This window comes from Lycorma delicatula, chromosome 3 (assembly GCF_047948215.1).
Source record: "Lycorma delicatula isolate Av1 chromosome 3, ASM4794821v1, whole genome shotgun sequence".
Taxonomy (NCBI): domain Eukaryota; kingdom Metazoa; phylum Arthropoda; class Insecta; order Hemiptera; family Fulgoridae; genus Lycorma; species Lycorma delicatula.
This window is the reverse complement of record NC_134457.1, coordinates 3,170,869-3,191,477: the sequence shown is the minus strand read 5'-3', so window position 1 is coordinate 3,191,477 and position 20,609 is coordinate 3,170,869. Positions and strand designations below refer to the sequence as shown.

The following is a 20,609-nucleotide window of genomic DNA, read 5'->3' as shown; positions in this document are numbered from 1 at the left end:
TAAAATTATTTGAAAATGAACCTCCAATAAAGAGCAAACATTCTGATTTTCTCTCAAATGGTGTAATTCTTTTGCATGGTAACGCCTACCCCCATGAATGCTCTTGAGAAGCTTCCTCTGTCCTGTTGGAAGTTACAACATAAATTGGGTCAGGAGATGTTGCCACATTCACCTTACTCGCAACCTCACACCATTTGATTTTCATATGTTTGGTACTCTCAAACAACTTTTTATGGCATTGAGTCGGCTGAGAATGAGTAAGTCAAAAATGTCGTACAAGAATGGCTCAGACACCAAGGTGTACAATTTTTTGCAGACAGACAGAACAAGGACTTAAATATGAACAGGAATTATACTGAAGAGCAGCATTAATTTTAGCACTGAATTAATAGTAACTTTTCTGCAATCATTTGTCTCTTTTAACCCCTTTGGTTACCTATATAATTGGGAATGAAATTAACCTGGAATGTCCTTTTGTTTTTTCTTCTTTTTTGTCTACATATTACTATACTTATTACTTAATATATTTTACATTCACACAATTATTAAACTTACTATTTTTATCAAATTTTCCAGTAAAAATAAGCAATGCCACCCATGCTTGGATATAGTAATAACAAATAAAATAAAAATATAAAACATTATATGCACATTCTTTTATTTTTGATAATTTATAAAAAAATAATCAGCATCAAACAGTAAAAAATCTAGAAAATAATGTTAAAAATAATAAACAACAAATAAATGCAAATAAACTTATATAAGAGAAAAAATATTCCAAAAACACAGAAATATAGAGAAATTTCAGTCGATATTACCATGTTTCCTTGAAAATTGCTTAGACATGTGCTGCAATCTTACAGGAATAAAATAAACTATTATAAACCATCAAAGTTGTGCTACATAAAAGTTGTGCAAGGTGAGCTTGTTTAAGTAACTTTAGGCCTACAAAATCTACGGCAAGCTCACCTCGTCAAAGTAAACAAAGTGGATTAATTACTGAAAGACATTTCAAAAAAAAAAAACATTAAAAACGGAACAAAACATCAAAAAAAATTTCAATTCAAGATGTAAATCACAGAAACATACAAATTGTATCACTAAATAAATCAGTTTTATGACTGAGATACACAAAGCTTAACCCAAGAAAAAATAATTACCTATCATAACTAAATTATAAAAATAATAAGTTCTATAATCTAAGTTTCTTTTCTGTGTAAAAGTAGACAAATTGAGCCCCAGCCAGACTAGTTGTGTTTTAATGGAGTAATATTTCAGATCCTAAATACTATTTCCCAGCAAAAGATATTTTAAAGAAACAGATTTCATATCTAAAACAGTCCAAAAATATTGTAATAATGGAAAGCATGTTACAATATTAATAAAATAATAATTTTGTTTAATGAGTTGATATAAGAATAAATAGTACTTTATTGTTGAAAATTAAGAACTATATGTAAACAACAATCAACATTTTGCACCAAGAATACAAATTATAACAAACACTAAATAAGTACATCATATAAAAAATAATTTTCTGCATTAAAGAAACAGCACAATATTAAAAGTGAAAAAGTCATTAATTGGGTTGTACAGCCAACCCCATAGGAAATTCCTCACTATCTTCCATATCCTGAAAAGCTAAAATAAAATTTTAACATTCTTGACCTCCAATGCAACCAAACATTTTTTTTAACCACTAAAGAATGGAACTGAGTTTGAATTGAGCTCTCCTCAAAACTTGAAACTAGCATGCTTCCCTTGTGTAGTACGTAGAAGCTACAACAAAGAAGGGTTCTTTTTCACTCGCTCTTTAAGAGAATAAAGAGGCACTGATCAATTTTTTGAAACCAGAATTATTTTGCCCCAATTGTGATGACATAATGAAATTTGTCAGAATTATTTATTCTATGAAAATTTCCTTAAAAACCATCTCTCCTCAATGGTCAGTTTGTTAATCCAAAATCAAAGTCTTATTACAATAGTGAATAAGTTTATTAATTTCGACTTCAAAGGGTAACTCAGATGAATAGGGGGTTTGAAAACCAGATATAACAAAAATTCATAAGTTTATAAGAATCCAGAATATGAAAAAAAAAATTGGTTTAAGGCCTACAGCAAATTATAGGTTATATATTTTCCCCAAGTAGCCAACAAGATGAATGAGTACCTTCAAAAATTCGACAAGAATAATGAATTTAAAAAAATGCATGTTTCAAGCATTGACAAATTTTACAACATGCTTTTCAGTTAGTGAAAATATAAGTGGTAGATAAATAAAATATCATATTAGTAATTACAGTTTAAACAAGCGACATATTATGGATGATGTAAAAATTAATGGATAGCACATATGAAACCATTCTTACGGAGATGATGCTAGAAAAATTTGTTTAGGTTCTTCCAGTTCATATTCACAAACTGCACTAACTAAAGCACCATATTAAGGACCAAACCTTAAAATTGCATAGCAGTTTATATATTCTATTCCAACCAAACTGCTGATTAACTTGACTACAACCGGGATACTGATTTGCTGACACAAAATGTTTTCTTCAACTCAAACAGGCAAAAAAATAATAGCTTAAAAAGTTAGAATTTGGCAGAACAACCTGTACTTCAGCTAGTTATACTATATAATTAATCACCTGTTTTCTCTTGATTCTACACTATTACTTTGCAGCTAGCTTATGGCTATCGCAATAATAATACAAATAATAGCCGACAGAAATGACTTAAGTCATATTTAAAACAGGTAAAAAATAATTTATGATATTGCGTCCAATGTAAACTGCACATTCCTAACCTAAAAATTACTACTACCTATAACTTCAAATACGTACACTTCTTCTAAAGTAATTGTTTTAGATCCTTCAGTTTCAACATTTTTAGGTTTTTGCAAATAACTTGAATCAGAATCTTCCTCTTCATCAACATTTTCATCAAATGCATCAAATAAATCAGCTCCAAAATCTGCCATTTTGGAAAACTCAAAGACATTCACTAGTGAACCACATCAGTCAACAACGACATCTCTTACGTACACTAATTATGAAATAAGAAAATTTTAAATTAAAAAAAAAAATTATTATCCTAAAAAGTAGAAATACAATATGTTTTTATATTTTTATTATGAAATCGTTTAATAATTGCTGTTTAGTCAAGTCAATTGAAAATGACTTAACAGCAATTATTGAATTATTTAATTTCTCCAGAAGGTTTCGGATTTGAAACCCGGTAAGATGTGGAATTTTTTCACTCGCTACAAAATTATTTTAATATTAAAAAAAGGAAACTTGGTAGGATCCGTTGTTATTTAAATTTATTAATTTATAAAAGTATATACAACGCGATCTCTAGGAGGTGCCATTCAACAAATTGAATGAAATTATTCTAAGGTATACTCTTACTTCTATACGGCAAAGAGTACGAAGACGCAAAGACAAATCACATAGTTTGACAGCTTCTAAATTTATTGTAACAGAAAAAGAATTTGTTTATCCAATCAAATAACCTTATTTATTATAATAACACAAAAAAGGCTTTATGTTTTATTGTAATGTCATTCGCGAGGAGGTATAAAGAAATCCAGCTCATAAATAATTATTTCCACAACCAAACAGTATGCAAAAATTTCTGAATAAATCATGCTTCAAAAATCATCAGAAATAACTGAATAGTTTAAAGTTAGAGAACTGCACAATTTGAATCGCGTAGGCAGAACAGAATTACATACTTTCAAGGACAAATGAATTTAAGTGTTTTTCCTTTCGTCTTGATCTCGATGTGCAATTGTGGTTGGTAATATCTCTTTGTACGTCTTATTTGTTTGATAACTTTTAGTTAGTGTTACAGGTATTAGCAGTTAATAAGTATGCCAGAATTTTATAAAGTAGAAATTAATAGAACAGAGTGGGAAGTTCCCGAAAGGTATCAGATGCTAACTCCGGTTGGTTCTGGAGCTTATGGCCAAGTTTGGTAGGTATAACCTAAGATGTTTTAAGTTAAAAATGTTCACTTGTATATTTTAGTACGGTCTGCCGTCAACTAAAACTAATGGAACACCTTCTAGTTTAAAAATAAACTGAAACTGGTTTTAACGCTCTTTTATCATTAATGTATTGTTTTTTTTTCTCTAAAGTTTAGGTATTGATTTTGAATGTGAAATCATTTAATCTAAATTGTGTGGATAAAAAGATTAGTTATGAGTTTTGGCAGCTTGTTTTGATTGAAGCATTACTTGAGATGTTTCCAATTTTAGAGGAAAATTTAGTTGCAAAATACAATTATAATTTTCTACTTGGGTTTATAAAGAAGAAACTTTACCTATCTTTTTTAAATTGACAAAGCAGATTGAGCTTTAAACTTTTCGTGGAATAGTAAATGTAATATTACTTAATAGGTATATTAAATTTATTAGCTGTCTGTCATTTTTTATAAATTTCTCTAATTGAAGTGTTCATTCTTTCCTCTTTTTCAAAGCAGATTCCCTTTTTATGTTTCATGTATAATTAATTTTAGAAATTAGTATTATTTCCTGTTTGGTATTGATATCTGATGTGGTGGTATAATGTATTATGAACCAATCAGAATAAAAGATTTATATGAAAATTTGATTTATCGAAGTACTGAGATAATTTTTTTTTTTTTAATTCTATTATAATTTTTTTTCCAAAAAGTTTGGTAAAAGTATTATATATTTTTAAGTCTTTAAATATTTATATTACATTATCTAATTGAAAAATTATTACTGCCTTAATTATCTATTTTTGTTAGAACTGTGAAGTTTTTATAATATCTGTAGTATTTTTATTTTTCATTATACTGAAACAGAGTGCTGAGCAGTAAGGGAATTTGTTCTTGAAGTCTTAATTTTCTTTTGTATGCACAATGTAACATGTTATTTGAATCTGAGAACCATATGTTACTGTAAAGAGAAAATTATTTATAATAATGAATGAGATTATAATTTCTAATTATTTATAAGTAATTGGCTTATTATTAATTTGTATTTTCATTTGTAACTGCTATTTCACCAGATCTTATCTATAGTAAAAGTTTTGCAAATCTCTTTACATCACTTAACAATTTGAATAACAAATTTATGTGCAGTTATATCTTATCAGCTACAGCACACCTGATAAGTTTCATTTAAGTGTATTTATTCTTGTTTTATATGTTTAGGATACATAAATTTGAAGCTGTTTTGGTAAAATTTTCTTTATGTAATTTAATCTCAATTTCATCTTTGGTCATTTTTATCCAAAAACATATTTTTAAAAAAATTTTTCTTGTTAATTTCCATTTTTATTTTCTTGTTTATGTTTATGCATCCACTCAATGATAAAGGAGTGATAGCTATCTTAAAACTTAATTTCTTATAGTTTTTAATTAAGTGACAAATTTTTACCATCCTATTAATCACAAAAACGTTTGTTAGTGTTAAAACTAGAAGAGTTTAATGGCTCATTAACAGTTTGATATACCAAGAACTGGATAAATAACAGTAAACAAATAAATTGTTTTATGATAAAACAAGTCAGTATATTTCTTAAAATGTTAAAATGTAATTAAGTTTAAAGAATTTAATATTATAAAAACAAAATTAGAGGCTTAGTTGATGTAGTAATATAGAAAATACTGTATTTATTACTTATAAGCCTTTCTTTCGTATTGAATAGATAATAAAACGTTTTTTAGTCTAAATAGCAAGTTTAATGGAAAAAAATTTCTCCTCTGTAAAGCCCTTCTATTTATTCCTATCATATGTGTTGCTCATTCTTATCTCTGCAAGTCCTCATCCCTATGCACTTAATACAATACTACTAACTTCTTTTCCTTAAAGTTATGTGTTATTTCTCTACATGTATCCAGTTTTCTTTAACTGTTTTGCACCCTTTATTTTTATAATTATTGTTTTTTTTTTATTCATGATTTTTTCTGATTTTAATTATACATCATTGTTTTAGTCTGCTTGCTCATCCCATTTTTTATCCTTTTTTTTATTTTGTGTTAAATATGATTTATATTTCATTATAATTAAAGGTCAGAATAAATATCTGCTCCTGAGTATGTTTTACAGTCTGTAATTTGATTTTAAAGTTTTTAACCATTTTATATTGTATCTTATACCTTCCTGTATTCTCTTCCATGTGAATCCAACTTTATGAAATTTTAAAATTCATCAAAAGTTACATAGCAATTATATATAAAGATTATAAGGCAATGTTCAATGCAGATCATCTTACAAATTTATTAATAGATACACAACATTATAAAATTTTTACTATGTTTGTAACTAAATAATACTATCTTATCTATAAAAAAAAAAACATTTAAAATACACAACATAGTATAACAGAATAGATTTAAAGATACCTGCTAATAGTAAAAACAAATAATATATTATTTGTAAATTTTATTTAAAAAATAAGTACTGTTTACTCACATAACATGCTGTGTGCGTTACAGGATCACTGTACCATACACAAAATTCTTTATACAACTTCCATTTATTTAAATGTTCATCCCACCTTAAGACTTAAGTCATGTTAATTCATGTATTGCACAAAATTCTTTATATAAGAGAAGTTCACTTTAACCAAACCCAGTCCAGAGTGAAATTCAGAGGTGAACTCTCTCAACCCTTCTACATAAAAACTGGATTGAGGCAAGGAGACGGCCTCTCACCACTCCTTTTTAACTGCGCCCTTGAATTTGTCATGAGAAAATGGTATGAAATAAATCCCAAAAATATAAAAACGGGTACTAAGAAAAACTCCATCACACTAAATTGCCTAGGATTTGCAGATGACCTCGCTCTTTTAGCAAATAATATTCAAGAAGCCAAAACACAAATCATGAGCCTTCAAAACCTAGCACAAAAGATAGGGCTTCATATCTCTTTCGAAAAAACTGAACTAATGGCCATAGATCCTCTGGTAATAGAGCACATTACGGTAAACAATCAGAAAATTAAAATAGTAAAACAATTTAAATATCTAGGGGAAATAATAACTTATAATTTAAATGAAAAAGTGACATGGCAAAACAGGACAAATAAAATGATTAAATCCCAAAAATTAACTTGGTCAACATATAACAAAAAATGCCTTTCTGCTAAAACAAAACTTAAACATTATAAAACTGTAGTACAGCCAGAAGTCACCTACGGAAGCGAGACCCTTTTCAAAATCACTCAGAAAAACCGAATTGAAAAAATTCTGAAAATAGAGAGGAGAATTGTCAGAACGTGTATCGATAAAAAACACCAAAAAGAAGGCGAATGGTGGATTGTGCCAAATGAGGTGGTGTATCGAGAAATACAGCCTGTTACTGATACTATGCGGAAAAAAAGAATCTCTTTCTTCGGTCATCTCATAAGGACACCGCAAACAAGACTGTCAAGAAATATCATTGAAAAGCTCTGGTTCCAAAAGCTAGAAGTAGGATGGATCAAAGAAATTAGAGAAGATATGAAAGAATTGGGAATTTCCCTGACTGACCTACAGAATAAAACTGGAAAAATTACAAAGCTAAAAGATAAAAGCATTAGATTTAAACAAAAGACAGACAAACGACAAAATACAACGAAGAGGGTGTTTACGGATGAAGAAAAGAAAGAAAGATCTGAACGGATGAAGAAATACTGGGCAGCTCGAAAGAGTAAAATAACACGCTTTTCTCAGAAAAGATCCAACTAAAATTGACTTAAGTGGTCCCATGTTGGCCGTAAAAGCAAAATAATAATAAAAGAGAAGTTCAAGAAAGTTGAAGTAAAAAAGAAACGCTTTTCAGGTTTGCCATAAATTAACTTTGATAAAATGGCCTATAAACAAATAGAAAATTTCAACAAATATTTTTGCAGACTTAATTTTGAGAAATTTATTTAGTTAATAGAAAACAAATACAAGTTTTAAAAATTTGACTTCAGTTCAAAACAAAACATCAGATTGTGGCAGAAAAATATTATACATTTAAACGGAAAAAATCTTCATTGCTAAGAAAATATAGCTATGCTACCAAAATACATTTAAAAAAAAATCAGGTGGGGCTGTGTCGGGGCGCACAACCATTGGTTTAACGTGAAACATTACAGACCTTGGATGAAGTTCCTCCAAGCTACAGACTGATCAACTTTTCTGTAGAGTTAATTGGGAGAGCCACCATCATATTTTTTTAAAAAACAAAGTCTCCAATGGAAAATTTTAGTTCCTCCTTCATTTGGCCAATTCTACAGATAAATTAGTCGGTCTGTATGTCAGCGAGTCACTTTTAGTATATTGGATTGAAATATAAATGAGACATTAACTGCATACTAAATTTAATTTTAACATAAAACAGACACTAAATGGTACATGATATTTATTTCGGCTAATATTCGACGACAATTTTGTTCAACATTTGTCTATGGTATGGGAATTAAAGAGACAAGGTATAATAAGCAGTGGTATTGGTGCTCACACCATCAGCGCCATGTCAGCTTTGTGACGCGCCTGAAACAGTCTCGCTCACTCGGCACCGAACATCGGGATACCTTTGTGTAGCCCATAACCTCCCCTTTCCAATGATATGCGTAAGTCATATTTCTGGCTGGCTTTTGCACGGGCTGAGGCTGACATATTGAATTTTTTTACATGTTTACTGTAATTTTTTACACATAAATATTGTCCAAAGTAGACTTTTTATTACTTAAATCAATCTATCTCAACAAACACACAAATCACCACACTGTCACGTCTAAGTTATGAAATAACTGCACTGAATGGAAATGAATGGGAGCGCCAGTTTTCGCTGATTTGGGCTGGCCCCCTCCCTGCTAACCCACTCGCCAGTGACACAAGCGGTCGTATCAGCGGTGTAAGTTATAAACTGACATCACATTTACATCTCCTGAGACTAATAGTTAGGGAGTTATTAAGGCAGGATGATATAGACATTTTCATTATGCTACAAATTCTGTTTTGGTGTGATTTTAAAGATGTTTCAAAAATAATATTTATAAATAAAAAGTTACATTAATAACTTTTATCTCAAATTGATTTATAACTAAATGTCTGACATATATTCCAAGACCACCATTTTGTTGAATGTATTCAGCATAACAAATCTCCATACTTCTCAAGGGTGTTTTACAGTATCAGACTATGTTTAATAATTGCTGCATCTTCTACAATGTAGTTTATTGATTCTTTTGTGCCAGTAAGTATAGAATAAACTGATTACTTCATCCGATCCCAAAAGTAATTGTGTCTGATGGCATGAGACTAAGAGATCATATTGGCTATTTTACAGACCCATTTAAACCAATTCATCAGTTTTTGTATGTTATTTAAATAGTCTCTCATTACAAGAAGATTGAGTTGGTTCAATCAGAGTGAGTCTGTCTGCAGTTGTTTTATCATCCAAAAGTTCGGTCAGCTTTGTTTGCAAGAAATGTAAACATTGTGCTCTTAAAAGCCTTGATTATAAGGAAAAATGACAAATAAGATTATCACCAAAAAAACCACATTACACATTAAGCAAAAAAAATATTTTGGAAATGCATGTCAGTAGTCTTACGAGCATTGTCTTCTGCCTTAGTGTTGATGTTTTGAAAATTGACAAATTCCAATTTTTGTGAAGTATAATTCACCAGTAACCAAAATATGATAAAATCGGGATTGTATACACACATTTTCCAGTTAACCAACAGAATTTTCCCTATTTATTAGAACTGGCAGTAACTCGTCTATGGAATGGGTACAATTGTGTCTGTTCAGCACATGCTTGGTTGAGAAACATTTAAACAATGCAACAGCCTTTTGATTCTTGTAGTAGGAGATAAATTATGATCTAAATGTGTACAATTTTCAACTAGTATCTATTAGTTTTTGTTTCAGTATAAATGGTTTTTTAATACATCTTTTCACAACTGTTTATGATTGCTGTGGAAAGATTTATGATTTAGTATTTTTAATTCTGGATATTTCTCACAATATTCGTGAACTACAGCCCCATACCATTATTTACTTAAAATAAACTAGCAGCATTTCTCTTAACTCTAACATTTATACAAATTTATGTTGTCTCCAATTTACATATAATTTAAACTGCTTTTTTTTTTGGTTTGTTAATTTAAAAAACACAATACTGCTCAGAAAATTATCCACGCGATATGTAAAACTTAATTTTTGATAGCTATTATTGCCATCTCCAAATTTGCCTCATTAATTTTAATCCAATAATTTCAGTGTGGCTTTTAATACTGTTAGAGAAAAAATCAGAATAAAATATTTCACTAGTTGTAATTAAAACAAAGGATTTCAAGATGTATGTATTTTAAGAACTTTTTTTACGTATATTAATGTCACAAAACAGCTCCCAAAGTATTGCTCTGCAATTTTTAATCGCCTGTATTTAATAATTGAGTGTTTGTTTTATTTGTTGTAACAATTTTTATTTTCTATTCATTTATTTTTTTGTAACTGAAATCTAAATTAATTCCTTATTGATATAATTATTTGTTAAAATTTTGTACTAAATTTTTGTCAGCTAATTATATGGTTTGTGTTTATTCTATTTTCTGATTAGCCCATGTTTTATAATATAACCAAACGTTTTCTACTGGTAAGGTGTTCTGATATCAGAAATTGCTGAACCTCCAAGCATATGAGAGGCATTTCTTTCAAGTTAACACTAATTAAAAAAAAAAAACTGATTTAAAATTGTGGACTACAATAATAATAATACTATTATCATAATGTTTATGATAATAATACACTTTGAAATATAAAATCATCTGTCACCAAGAAAATACAGATTTTTTTTGTTGTAAACTATAACATTAAAATTCATTTTTATTGTAAAGAATTTTCTATAAAACATGAAAAGAACTTGTGATGAATTTATAAAAGAAACTATCTATTAACATCAATCACTGATAAGAAATAGGAAGTTTTTGCTAAAGGACAAGGATAGGTTGATATGCTGATATGGATTTTCATTGTGGTAATTAAATCCTTGTAGCTTATCATTTATTTCACAATTCATGTAGATTTATAAATTTATGATTATGCAACATCTCATAAAGTTAATTCTCAGTTGCCAGTCCTTTTTGCTTTATAATTTGCACAGTTTTATATGTAATCTGGGCAAATAAAATCAGTATTAAAACTATATGTATAAACATGTTTCACATAAGGATATGTTGTTGATATATATTACTAAGAGATTTATTTATAATAATATGGTACAATGTTTTTTTTTTTTTTAGTTCAGCTGTTGATACCAGGTATGGAGCTAAGGTAGCCATTAAAAAACTGGCTCGGCCATTCCAATCTGCAGTTCATGCCAAACGAACGTATAGAGAATTAAGGATGTTAAAACATATGAACCATGAAAATGTGAGCATATTTTATAAAAGATATAAAGAGCATATTTTATTAAAGATTTGATGATATAAGTGTGTACATTGACTATGTGTGGGTACATTTCTGATTTTAGTTTAATTAATATAGAAGAGGGGTAATTCATTTTTTTTTACATCTTCATCTATTTTTTATAATGTAAGCTAACTATTTTCTTCTTTTTCATAGTTAAATGTGTGAAGTTATACTAATATTTATTTAATATTGTTGTTAATTATAATTGTTTGTTGCATGTTATAGTTTTTTTCTGTGTCATTTTAGTGTTGTGATAACACTTTTTATGATGTGAAGTTAGTTAAAAGTTTATTATTACATATTTGACCTTGAATGTTTTACAGTAATTTAATTATTATATGTTTAGTAATAGTATCTATTGTGTCACTGATATCTCTGTTATTCCTGTTTTAATAGTTTCCTTCATTTTAGCAGCTTAATTCTAGATTTCATTTTTCTTTAATGTGTTTGTAATCTACCTGACTGAAATATAACCATTGATTATGCAAATTAATAAATTCTTTAGTAATATTTTTCATGCAAAAAAATATGTGGTGATTTCATTTCTCATACACAGGTGCACAGACCTATGTCCTGATTATTGAAGTATACTAATACTTTTTCGTTCTTTGTTCCCTTATTTTATATTTCTTTAACATGACATCCTCAGTGCCATGTGATATTTTTAATTATTTTTTATGTCATTTTATTAGTTTTTAATGATTTGATTTGAATTACATTAATTTTTTATGCTTGCATTTATAAACAATTGATAGCCCATTGTGTTTGTGGAAGTGAGTGTATGACTAAATTGCTCTGTACAGTATGCATAATAGCATGCACCAAGATCATAAAATCATGCACTCTGCTGCTTAACTGTACATAATATTGTATTTCTACTGTATATCTAACAGTATGTAATATTATACAGGTGTACATGTTTAATATTAACCCTATGCAGAAATTTATATTTACAGAAGCAGCATAATTATGAGTATGAATTCAATTGAATCGGGTAGACATGCATGCATAGAACAGCAATATTTTCAAAGAACCAAACTATAAATTTTTCTGTTAGATTATCATAAAAAAGTAGTAGTTACGGTGCTCTAGAAGTGATAGGAATGATAAAAATATAACAAAAAACAGGAAGCAGGGTTACATTTGGTAACAATTATACTTTCAAAAACTGTTTTGGATAAAATCATACTGTCTATTTTTGAGAAATTGTTTGTTAAATTTTTTCATGCTTGGTCTGGCAAAGAGTGTGCTCTTAACTTAATATAATAGTTCATTTTCTATAAAAACTTAAATATAAATATGTACTATAAATAATATTTATATTTAAAATATTATAAATAATAGTTTTATTAGATAATTGAAGGGAGAGTAAATACGAGGTGCTACCCAAAAGTACGGGGAATTTGAATTTTGCGTGCGAACCATTGCTGGTACAACCTGCTGCCGCTAGATGTGGCTAACAGTACTCTTTGTGAATCAGTGTTCCAACAGCTGTGACTGTGAGAGGCTGCATTGTTGACTTTCGTACAGTTGTGTAACGTTGTGTTTACTGCTTCGGCGAAGTTCTAAACGGCAGATTTTAAAGAGCAAAGAACCTGCATCAAATTTTGCTTCATGCTTAAAAAAACTGGTGCAGAAACCCATCTCATGCTTGTGGAAGCATTTGGTGGCAATGCTATGAGTAAAAGTAAAACTTTTTTGTGGTACAAACGATTCAAAGATGGACGAACAACAGTCTATGACAATGAGCGTTCAGGAAGACCATCAACAAGCGCATCACCGGAAAACATCGCGAAAGTGCGAGAGGCTATTCTTCCAGATTTTAGACAAACAATCCATGATGTTTGTGCAATCGTACAAATGTCATATGGGTCTGTGCAACGCATCTTGTCAGACAATTTGAACATGAGACGAATTGCTGCAGAATTCGTACAGAGACCAGAAACAAAATTGCGTAGCTGTCTGTAGTGAGTTGAAAAATTCAGCAAGAGATGACCCTAACTTCATCTCCAACATCCTAACCGGTGGTGAGACATGAGTGTACGGGTATGACCTGAAACTAAGCAGCAGTCGTCACAGTGGAAGTCACCAAGTTCATCGCGGCCAGAAAAAGCACGCCAAGTTCGCAGCAACGTGAAGTCCATGATGATTGTTTTTTCGACATCAAAGGCATTATCCATAAGGAATTTGTTCCTCTTGGTCAAACTGTCAATGGAATGTTCTATTGTGAAGTTTTGAAGCGGTTACATGAAAGCATTAGGCGCAAACGTTCAGATCTGTGGGGTAACAACAGCTGGGTTCTGCACCATGACAACACACCCGTGCACACATCGCTAGCAGTTCGGAATTTCTTTGCTTCCAAAAGGACTGTAGTGATTCCACCCACCCTATTCGCCTGACCTTGCCCAGTGCCACTTTTTTCTCTTTCCAAAAATAAAATTTCAATTGAAAGGCCATCGTTTTAACACAATTGAGGAGATTCAGGAAGAAACTCAGAACGTGCTACGAACACTTACACCTGCAGACTTCCAGGGATGCATGGAATCATGGGAAAAATGCTCAATGTATCAATGCCCAATGGGATTACTTTGAAGGAGACAGTGGAAATTATAAATTACGGTAAGCTATTTTATTTTTATGGTAAAATTCCCCAAACTTTTGGGTTGTACCTCGTATGTCTCAATAAGCCCATTACTTTTTTAAATATGAATAGATTGGTGTTTTATTTTATTTATTTTTAAGATGATTATTGTTATAAACAATTGTTATATTAATTAAAATATACAAAGTATCTATGATGTAATTTTTATTTTTTATTAATTAGAATACAAATAAAATGTATGACCTCATTTACAGTAATGTGTTATAATGTTTTCGTACCAACTTATACTACAGCATGAATTTTATATGCGTATTATATTTATATACATTTTAATTATTTAACAAACATTTATGTTATAAACAAAGTTAATTTAAATGTGATGTGGTGAGAAATTTATATCAGCCTCTTTAAATAAGGTGCATCATCCATCTGATTTATTTTATATTCTATATTTTTAAAAAAATTCAGTGATGATTCACCAGCTTATTTGGACAAAAGGCCTAATCCATCTCCATCTAGAAACTGCTAGCATTGAGCCATATGTTCCAAAATAATGTGAACTTTTAATATGGTAGAAACTTCTGTAGATTTAAATGTTTATGCAGATTGTGTGTGTATGTGCGTGTGCGTGCGCGCATGTAATGATCTAATTCAGTGTATTTTTTTCATTATAAAGTCGTGAATTTTGTTCACCAACCAGAAACAAATTGCATCAATAAGACAGGTCTAATGTTCCCATAAATTTCAGGATTAAGAAGTTTGTCCACCTCTTATAATAACTTTCTGCATGGAATCCTCAAATATATCATCTTGATAATTTTTGGGTTCAAGTTTCAGTTTGTGAGGCCATTTTAACACAATCATGTTGTCTACAGGCTCCTTTTCAACTTTACTGCATTCTGCGACAACTTTATCTGTTTTGTTGTTCCTTTTCTCCTGGTGATTTCTTAATTCCCTCAGTGATATGAAGAAATAAGAACAGGGAATATATGATGTTGGTTTGTTGAACGTTTACAACGTGAAGTATTTAAAAACCATAGCGAACTTGAAGGGAATTTTATTCAGATTGATCATATCGAATAATAGTTTGATGTTTGTGTAAATCTCCTTTATTCGTGACGACATGCATAAATTTATCAATCTTTTAACACTACAATTTAATGCACACGTTTTTCCTATCATTCCTCTTTCTGAGTGTGGAATTTTTTTTGCATCACTTTTGAGATTTTCATATTCTGGGAAACGCTGACATGTTTACTTGAAAAAATCATTGACCATTATCTGTCAATACTTTAACATGAGCATTGCCGATCAAATTCCTCTTTTCTCTAATATACTTCTCTTGTTCTTTGGCAACCATCCAAATAACAGGCCTTTTTTTTTGCAGCTGCTTTTTCAGTTTTGAATTCATGTACACGAATATGTTAAAGAATGTTCAGCTTTTCAGTCCATATTTAAGTTTACAGAAAATGAACATTACTTTAAGTTAAGGGCATGCTCTTTGCCAGACCTAACCATGAAAGAATTTAGGTAATGATTTCTCAGAAAGTGGAACAAATTTATTTAAAATGGATTTTGAAAGTATAAATGATGACAATTTAAAACTCTGCTTCCTGTTTTGTGTAACATTTTTTTCATACCTGTCGCTTCTTCATCATGAATATTAATATGCAGCAAACAAAATATTTTTCCATATTAATATTTTTTTACAAAAAAATTTAATTTTTGACTACAGGCACATGCTCGGAGCATATATATCATAGCGTTGTTATTAGTTGCATTTATAACCATTGAAATAATGTTATTTGTTCACAAAAAAATAACCTAGTTAAAATTAAATAAATTGTTAATTGATTTTTATAAAAAAAATTACTCTTAAACAGAAACTACCATAGAGACTATGTAGTGTCTTTATGTGGTTATTAATTTTTTTTTTGTCTTCAGTCATTTGATGCAGCTCTCCAAGATTCCCTATCTAGTGCTAGTCGTTTCATTTTGGTATACCCCCTACATCCTACATCCCTAACAATTTGTTTTACATATTCCAAATATTGCATGCCTGCACAATTTTTTCCTACTACTTGTCCCTCCAATATTAAAGTGACTATTCCAGAATGCCTTAATATGTGGCCTATAAGTCTGTCTCTTCTTTTAACTATATTAAACTTATACCTCTTCATTTGTCAATTTATCTACCCATCTGATTTTTAACATCTCAAATACTCCGATCATCCAAGTTTCACTTTCATATAAAGCGACGCTCTAAACATATACTTTCAAAAATATTTTCCTGACGTTTAAATTAATTTTTGATGTAAGTAAATTATATTTCTGACTGAAGGCTCGCTTTATCTGTGCTATTCGACATTTTATATCGCTCCTGCCTCGTCCGTCTTTAGTAATTCTACTTCCCAAATAAGAAAATTCTTCTACCTCCATAATCTTTTCTCCTCCTATTTTCATGTTCAGTGGTCCTTCATTATTTCTACTACATTTCATTATTGTCATTTTGTTCTTGTTTATTTTTATGCAGCAGTTCTTGCATAGGACTTCAATCCCTGCTGTTCATTGTTTCTTCTAAATCCTTTTTACTCTTAGCTGGAATTACTATATCATCAACAAATCTTTTCACCTTGTACTGTTACTCCGAATCTAAATTGTTCTTTTAACATCATTGACTGCTAGTTCCATGTAAAGATTAAAAAGTAACGGGGATAGGGAACATCCTTGTTGGATTCCCTCTCTTATTACGGCTTCTTTCTTATGTTCTTCAATTATTACTGTTGCTGTTTGGTTCCTGTAAATGTTAGCAATTCTTCTATCTCTGTATTTGAACCCTAATTTTTTTTTAAATGCTGAAGATTTTATTCCGGTCTGTGTTATTGAATGAATCCCTTTTCTAGGTCTACAAATGCCAAGCATGTTGGTTTGTTTTTCTTTAATCTTCCTTCTACTATTAATCTGAGCGCTAAAATTGTTTCCCTTGCCCCTATACTTTTCCTGAAACCAAATTGGTCTTTTCCTAACACTTCTTCCATTCTCCTCTCAATTCTTCTGTACAGAATTCTAATTAAGATTTTTGATGCATGGCTAGTTAAACTAATTGTTCTGTATTCTTCACATTTATCTGTTCCTGCTTCTTTGGTATCATGACTAACTCTTTTTGAAGTGTGATGAAACTTTCCCTTTTTCATAAATATTACACACCAGTTTGTATAATCTATCTATCGCTTCCTCACCTGTACTGCGCAGTAATTCTGCAGATATTCAGTCTATTCAAGGAGCCTTTCTGCCATTCAAATCTTTTAATGCTCTCTTAAATTCAGATCTCAGTATTGTTTCTCCCCTTTCATCCTCTTCAATTTCCTCTTCTTCCTCTATGACACCATTTTCTAATTCATTTCCTTCATATAACTCTTCAATATATTCCACCTACCTATCGACTTTGCCTTTCTTATTATAAATCGGTGTACCATCTTTGTTTAAGACATTATTAGATTTTAATTTATGTACCCCAAAAGTTTCCTTAACTTTCCTGTATGCTCCATCTATTTTACCAATGTTCATTTCTCTCTCCACTTCTGAACACTTTTCTTTAATCCACTCTTCTTTTGCTAGTTTGCCCTTTCTGTTTATAGTATTTCTTAATCATCAATATTTTTATCTTATATTTTCTACATTCATCCATCAGCTGCAATATATCGTCTGAAATCCAAGGTTTTCTACCAGTTCTCTTTGTTCTACCTAAGTTCGCTTCTGCTGATTTAAGAATTTCCTTTTTAATATTCTCCCATTCTTCTTCTACATTTTCTACCTTATCTTTTTTACTCAGACCTCTTGTGATGTCCTCAAAAATCTTCTTTACCTCCTTCCTCAAGCTTCTCTAAATTCCACCGATTCATCTGACACCTTTTCTTCAGGTTTTTAAATCCCAATCTACATTTCATTATCACTAAATTATGGTCGCTATCAATGTCTGCTCCAGGGTACGTTTTGCAGTCGACGACTTGATTTCTAAATCTTTGCTTAACCATGATATAATCTACCTGATACCTTGCAGTATCGCCTGACTTTTTCCACGTGTATATTCTATTATGATTTTTAAACTGGGTGTTGACAATTACTAGATTATACTTTGTGCAAACTCTACAAGTCGGTCCCCTCTTTCATTCCTTTTGCCCAGCCTGTATTCACCCTTTATATTTACTTCCTTGCCTTTTCCAATGCTTGCATTTCAATCTCCAACTATTATTAAATTTTCATCTCCTTTTTATGTGTTTAATTGCTTCATAAATTTCTTCGTATACACATTCTACCTCATCATCATCATGGGCGCTTGTAGGCATATACACGTTAACAATTGTTGTAGAATTTAGGTTTAGATTTTACCCTTATTACAATGATTCTATTCTTGCATTTTGAAACACTCTACTCTCTTCCCTATCTTCTTGTTCATTACGAAACCTACGCCTGCCTGCCCGTTATTTGAAGCTGAATTAATTCTAAAATCACCTGACCAAAAGTCATTTTCCTCTTCCCACCGAAACTTGCTAATTCCTACTACATCTACATTTATCTTATCCATTTCCCTCTTTAAATGTTCTAACCTAGCAACCTTTTTTAGACTTCTAATATTCCATGCTCCGACTCGTAGAATGTTATTTTTTAATTTTCTGGTGACCGCTTCCTTGGTAGTCCCCACTCGGAGATCCGAATGGGGAACTAGTTTACCTCCAGCATATTTTACTAAGGAAGGTGCCTCCATCATTGCTATATGAAAATGCAGAGGACTACATTTTCTTGGAAAAAAAAGCAGCTGTAGTTTTCCATTGCTTTCAGCTGCACAGTACTCAGAGGACTGACTGATATTGATATGGCCGTTTAAGCCAACCTGATCTACACCCTTAACAACTACTGAAAGAGCTGCTGCCCTCTTTCAGGAATCATTCCTTAGTCTGGCTCTCGACAGATACCTCTCCGATATGGTTGCACCTTCGGTCCAGCTACTCTGTATCACTGAGCACTTAAGCCCTCTCACCAATAGCAAGGTCTCATGATTCATAGAGGGAGTTATTAATAAGAAACGTTATTAATAATGTAGTCTCTTGACAATAAAATGTAACTGAGCTTTAATAATTTTACAGTCAAGGTAGTCATAGGTATTCTGGATTTTGTTCATTCTAACATTAACATCATTTATTGTCTTTTATTTTTGTATTTATATTTTTTTAAACTTATTTCAATATAGCAATTTTTTCAAGATGTTAATTTCTTAATATTACTTCAGTTTTAGCCATGTTATATAGATTTTATGAACTTATTTTGGCAGATACCTTCTATTATTAAAAGATTATTATAATTGTGTTAATAAATGGTATAATCTTTTTACTTATTTTCCCTGATAGTGGATTTTGCAGGATTTTTTACAGCCAAGTGTTTTTCCTGCTTCCAGCCCATGAGATACATCTATATTAGAAGAGATTAATAGGCCTGCCTTTACCCATTAAACACTTTAGCCTCGGGTAGAGCTGGTGGTACAACCACCAGATAGGAAAGTGTATCCCTGGAAAAACCACGGATGCCATCAGCTTCATCAAAATCATACAGATACCAAAGATTAGTAACCGCAGATATCCCTACTCCTTACGTTTTATCTGTTGTGCATAGATAATAAATCTATGATCTTGAATTTGGCCAGCTTAAACAAGCGTCTCCCTCAGTCCACTAGTAAACAGAAGTAAAGAAAAAATAAATGTATGCATACACCGCACAGTTGTAAACTTCAATAAATTGTTATATGAAAATTTTTTACTTGAGCAGAAGCTACTTAGAGACTTTTTTTTTTTTTTTGTCTTCAGTCATTTGACTGGTTTGATGCAGCTCTCCAAGATTCCCTATCTAGTGCTAGTCGTTTCATTTCAGTATACCCTCTACATCCTACATCCTCCACACTTAGAGACCATGACAGTAAAATTTTCTCATTACTAAAGTTCTTCTTAAAGGAATACCTTCCTTGCAAATGTGGAATTGTGAAGTATAAATTGCAAACCTCAGTTAGAACCCCTTGCTGGAGGGAAGAGGCAAGTCTTTATTCCTCTCTCCAGTATATGATACAATAAATTACATATTTTATTTAATCCTAATCACCCTGCGTTGAGTAATTTGGGTTACTTTATTTCTTATTTTTCTTCTCTTTTCAGGTAATTGGTCTTCTAGATGTTTTTCATCCGTCAACATCACTTGATGATTTCAACCAGCTGTAAGATAATTATAAAAATTATTTCATTTTATTTACAATTTACATTAAGAATAAGCTGTCAGTGGATATTTATGTGCAGTGAACTTTTTTAGTAAAGCTAATTATTACTTTTAGTATAATTATTTTACTTGAGTAATTTTTTAATTTTTCATTATTAAATCAGAAATTTTATCAAAATTATAGATGTTTTAAAAGAATTTTTTCTTTTTATGTAATAAGAAAAATTAAATTCTTAAACCTTTTCTTTAATATAGCAATCTTAAAGAAATGAGTTTTTAAGTATTATTATTATTTATTAAAGTTAATTTGGTTTATAAAGCATCAA

The 20,609-nt window shown here is 30.5% G+C and overlaps 2 protein-coding genes across 3 annotated transcripts in view; one reads left to right on the top strand and one right to left on the bottom strand.

Annotated features, from left to right (window-relative positions):
- Mtr4 (exosome RNA helicase Mtr4) overlaps positions 1-3,026 on the bottom strand; it is a 60,931-nt gene extending 57,905 nt beyond the window's left edge. The window contains exon 1 of the mRNA XM_075359364.1: positions 2,844-3,026. Coding sequence (XP_075215479.1) covers positions 2,844-2,980 — 137 coding nt within the window. The 5' untranslated portion in view covers positions 2,981-3,026. The remainder of the gene's footprint in view (positions 1-2,843) is intronic.
- A 698-nt stretch (positions 3,027-3,724) lies between these two features.
- LOC142321350 (mitogen-activated protein kinase p38b-like) overlaps positions 3,725-20,609 on the top strand; it is a 111,033-nt gene continuing 94,148 nt past the window's right edge. For both annotated transcript variants that reach the window (XM_075359365.1, XM_075359366.1), the window contains exons 1-3: positions 3,725-3,978; positions 11,255-11,384; positions 20,226-20,284. In XM_075359365.1, the coding sequence (XP_075215480.1) occupies positions 3,875-3,978; positions 11,255-11,384; positions 20,226-20,284 (293 nt within the window). In that variant the 5' untranslated portion in view covers positions 3,725-3,874. The remainder of the gene's footprint in view (positions 3,979-11,254; positions 11,385-20,225; positions 20,285-20,609) is intronic.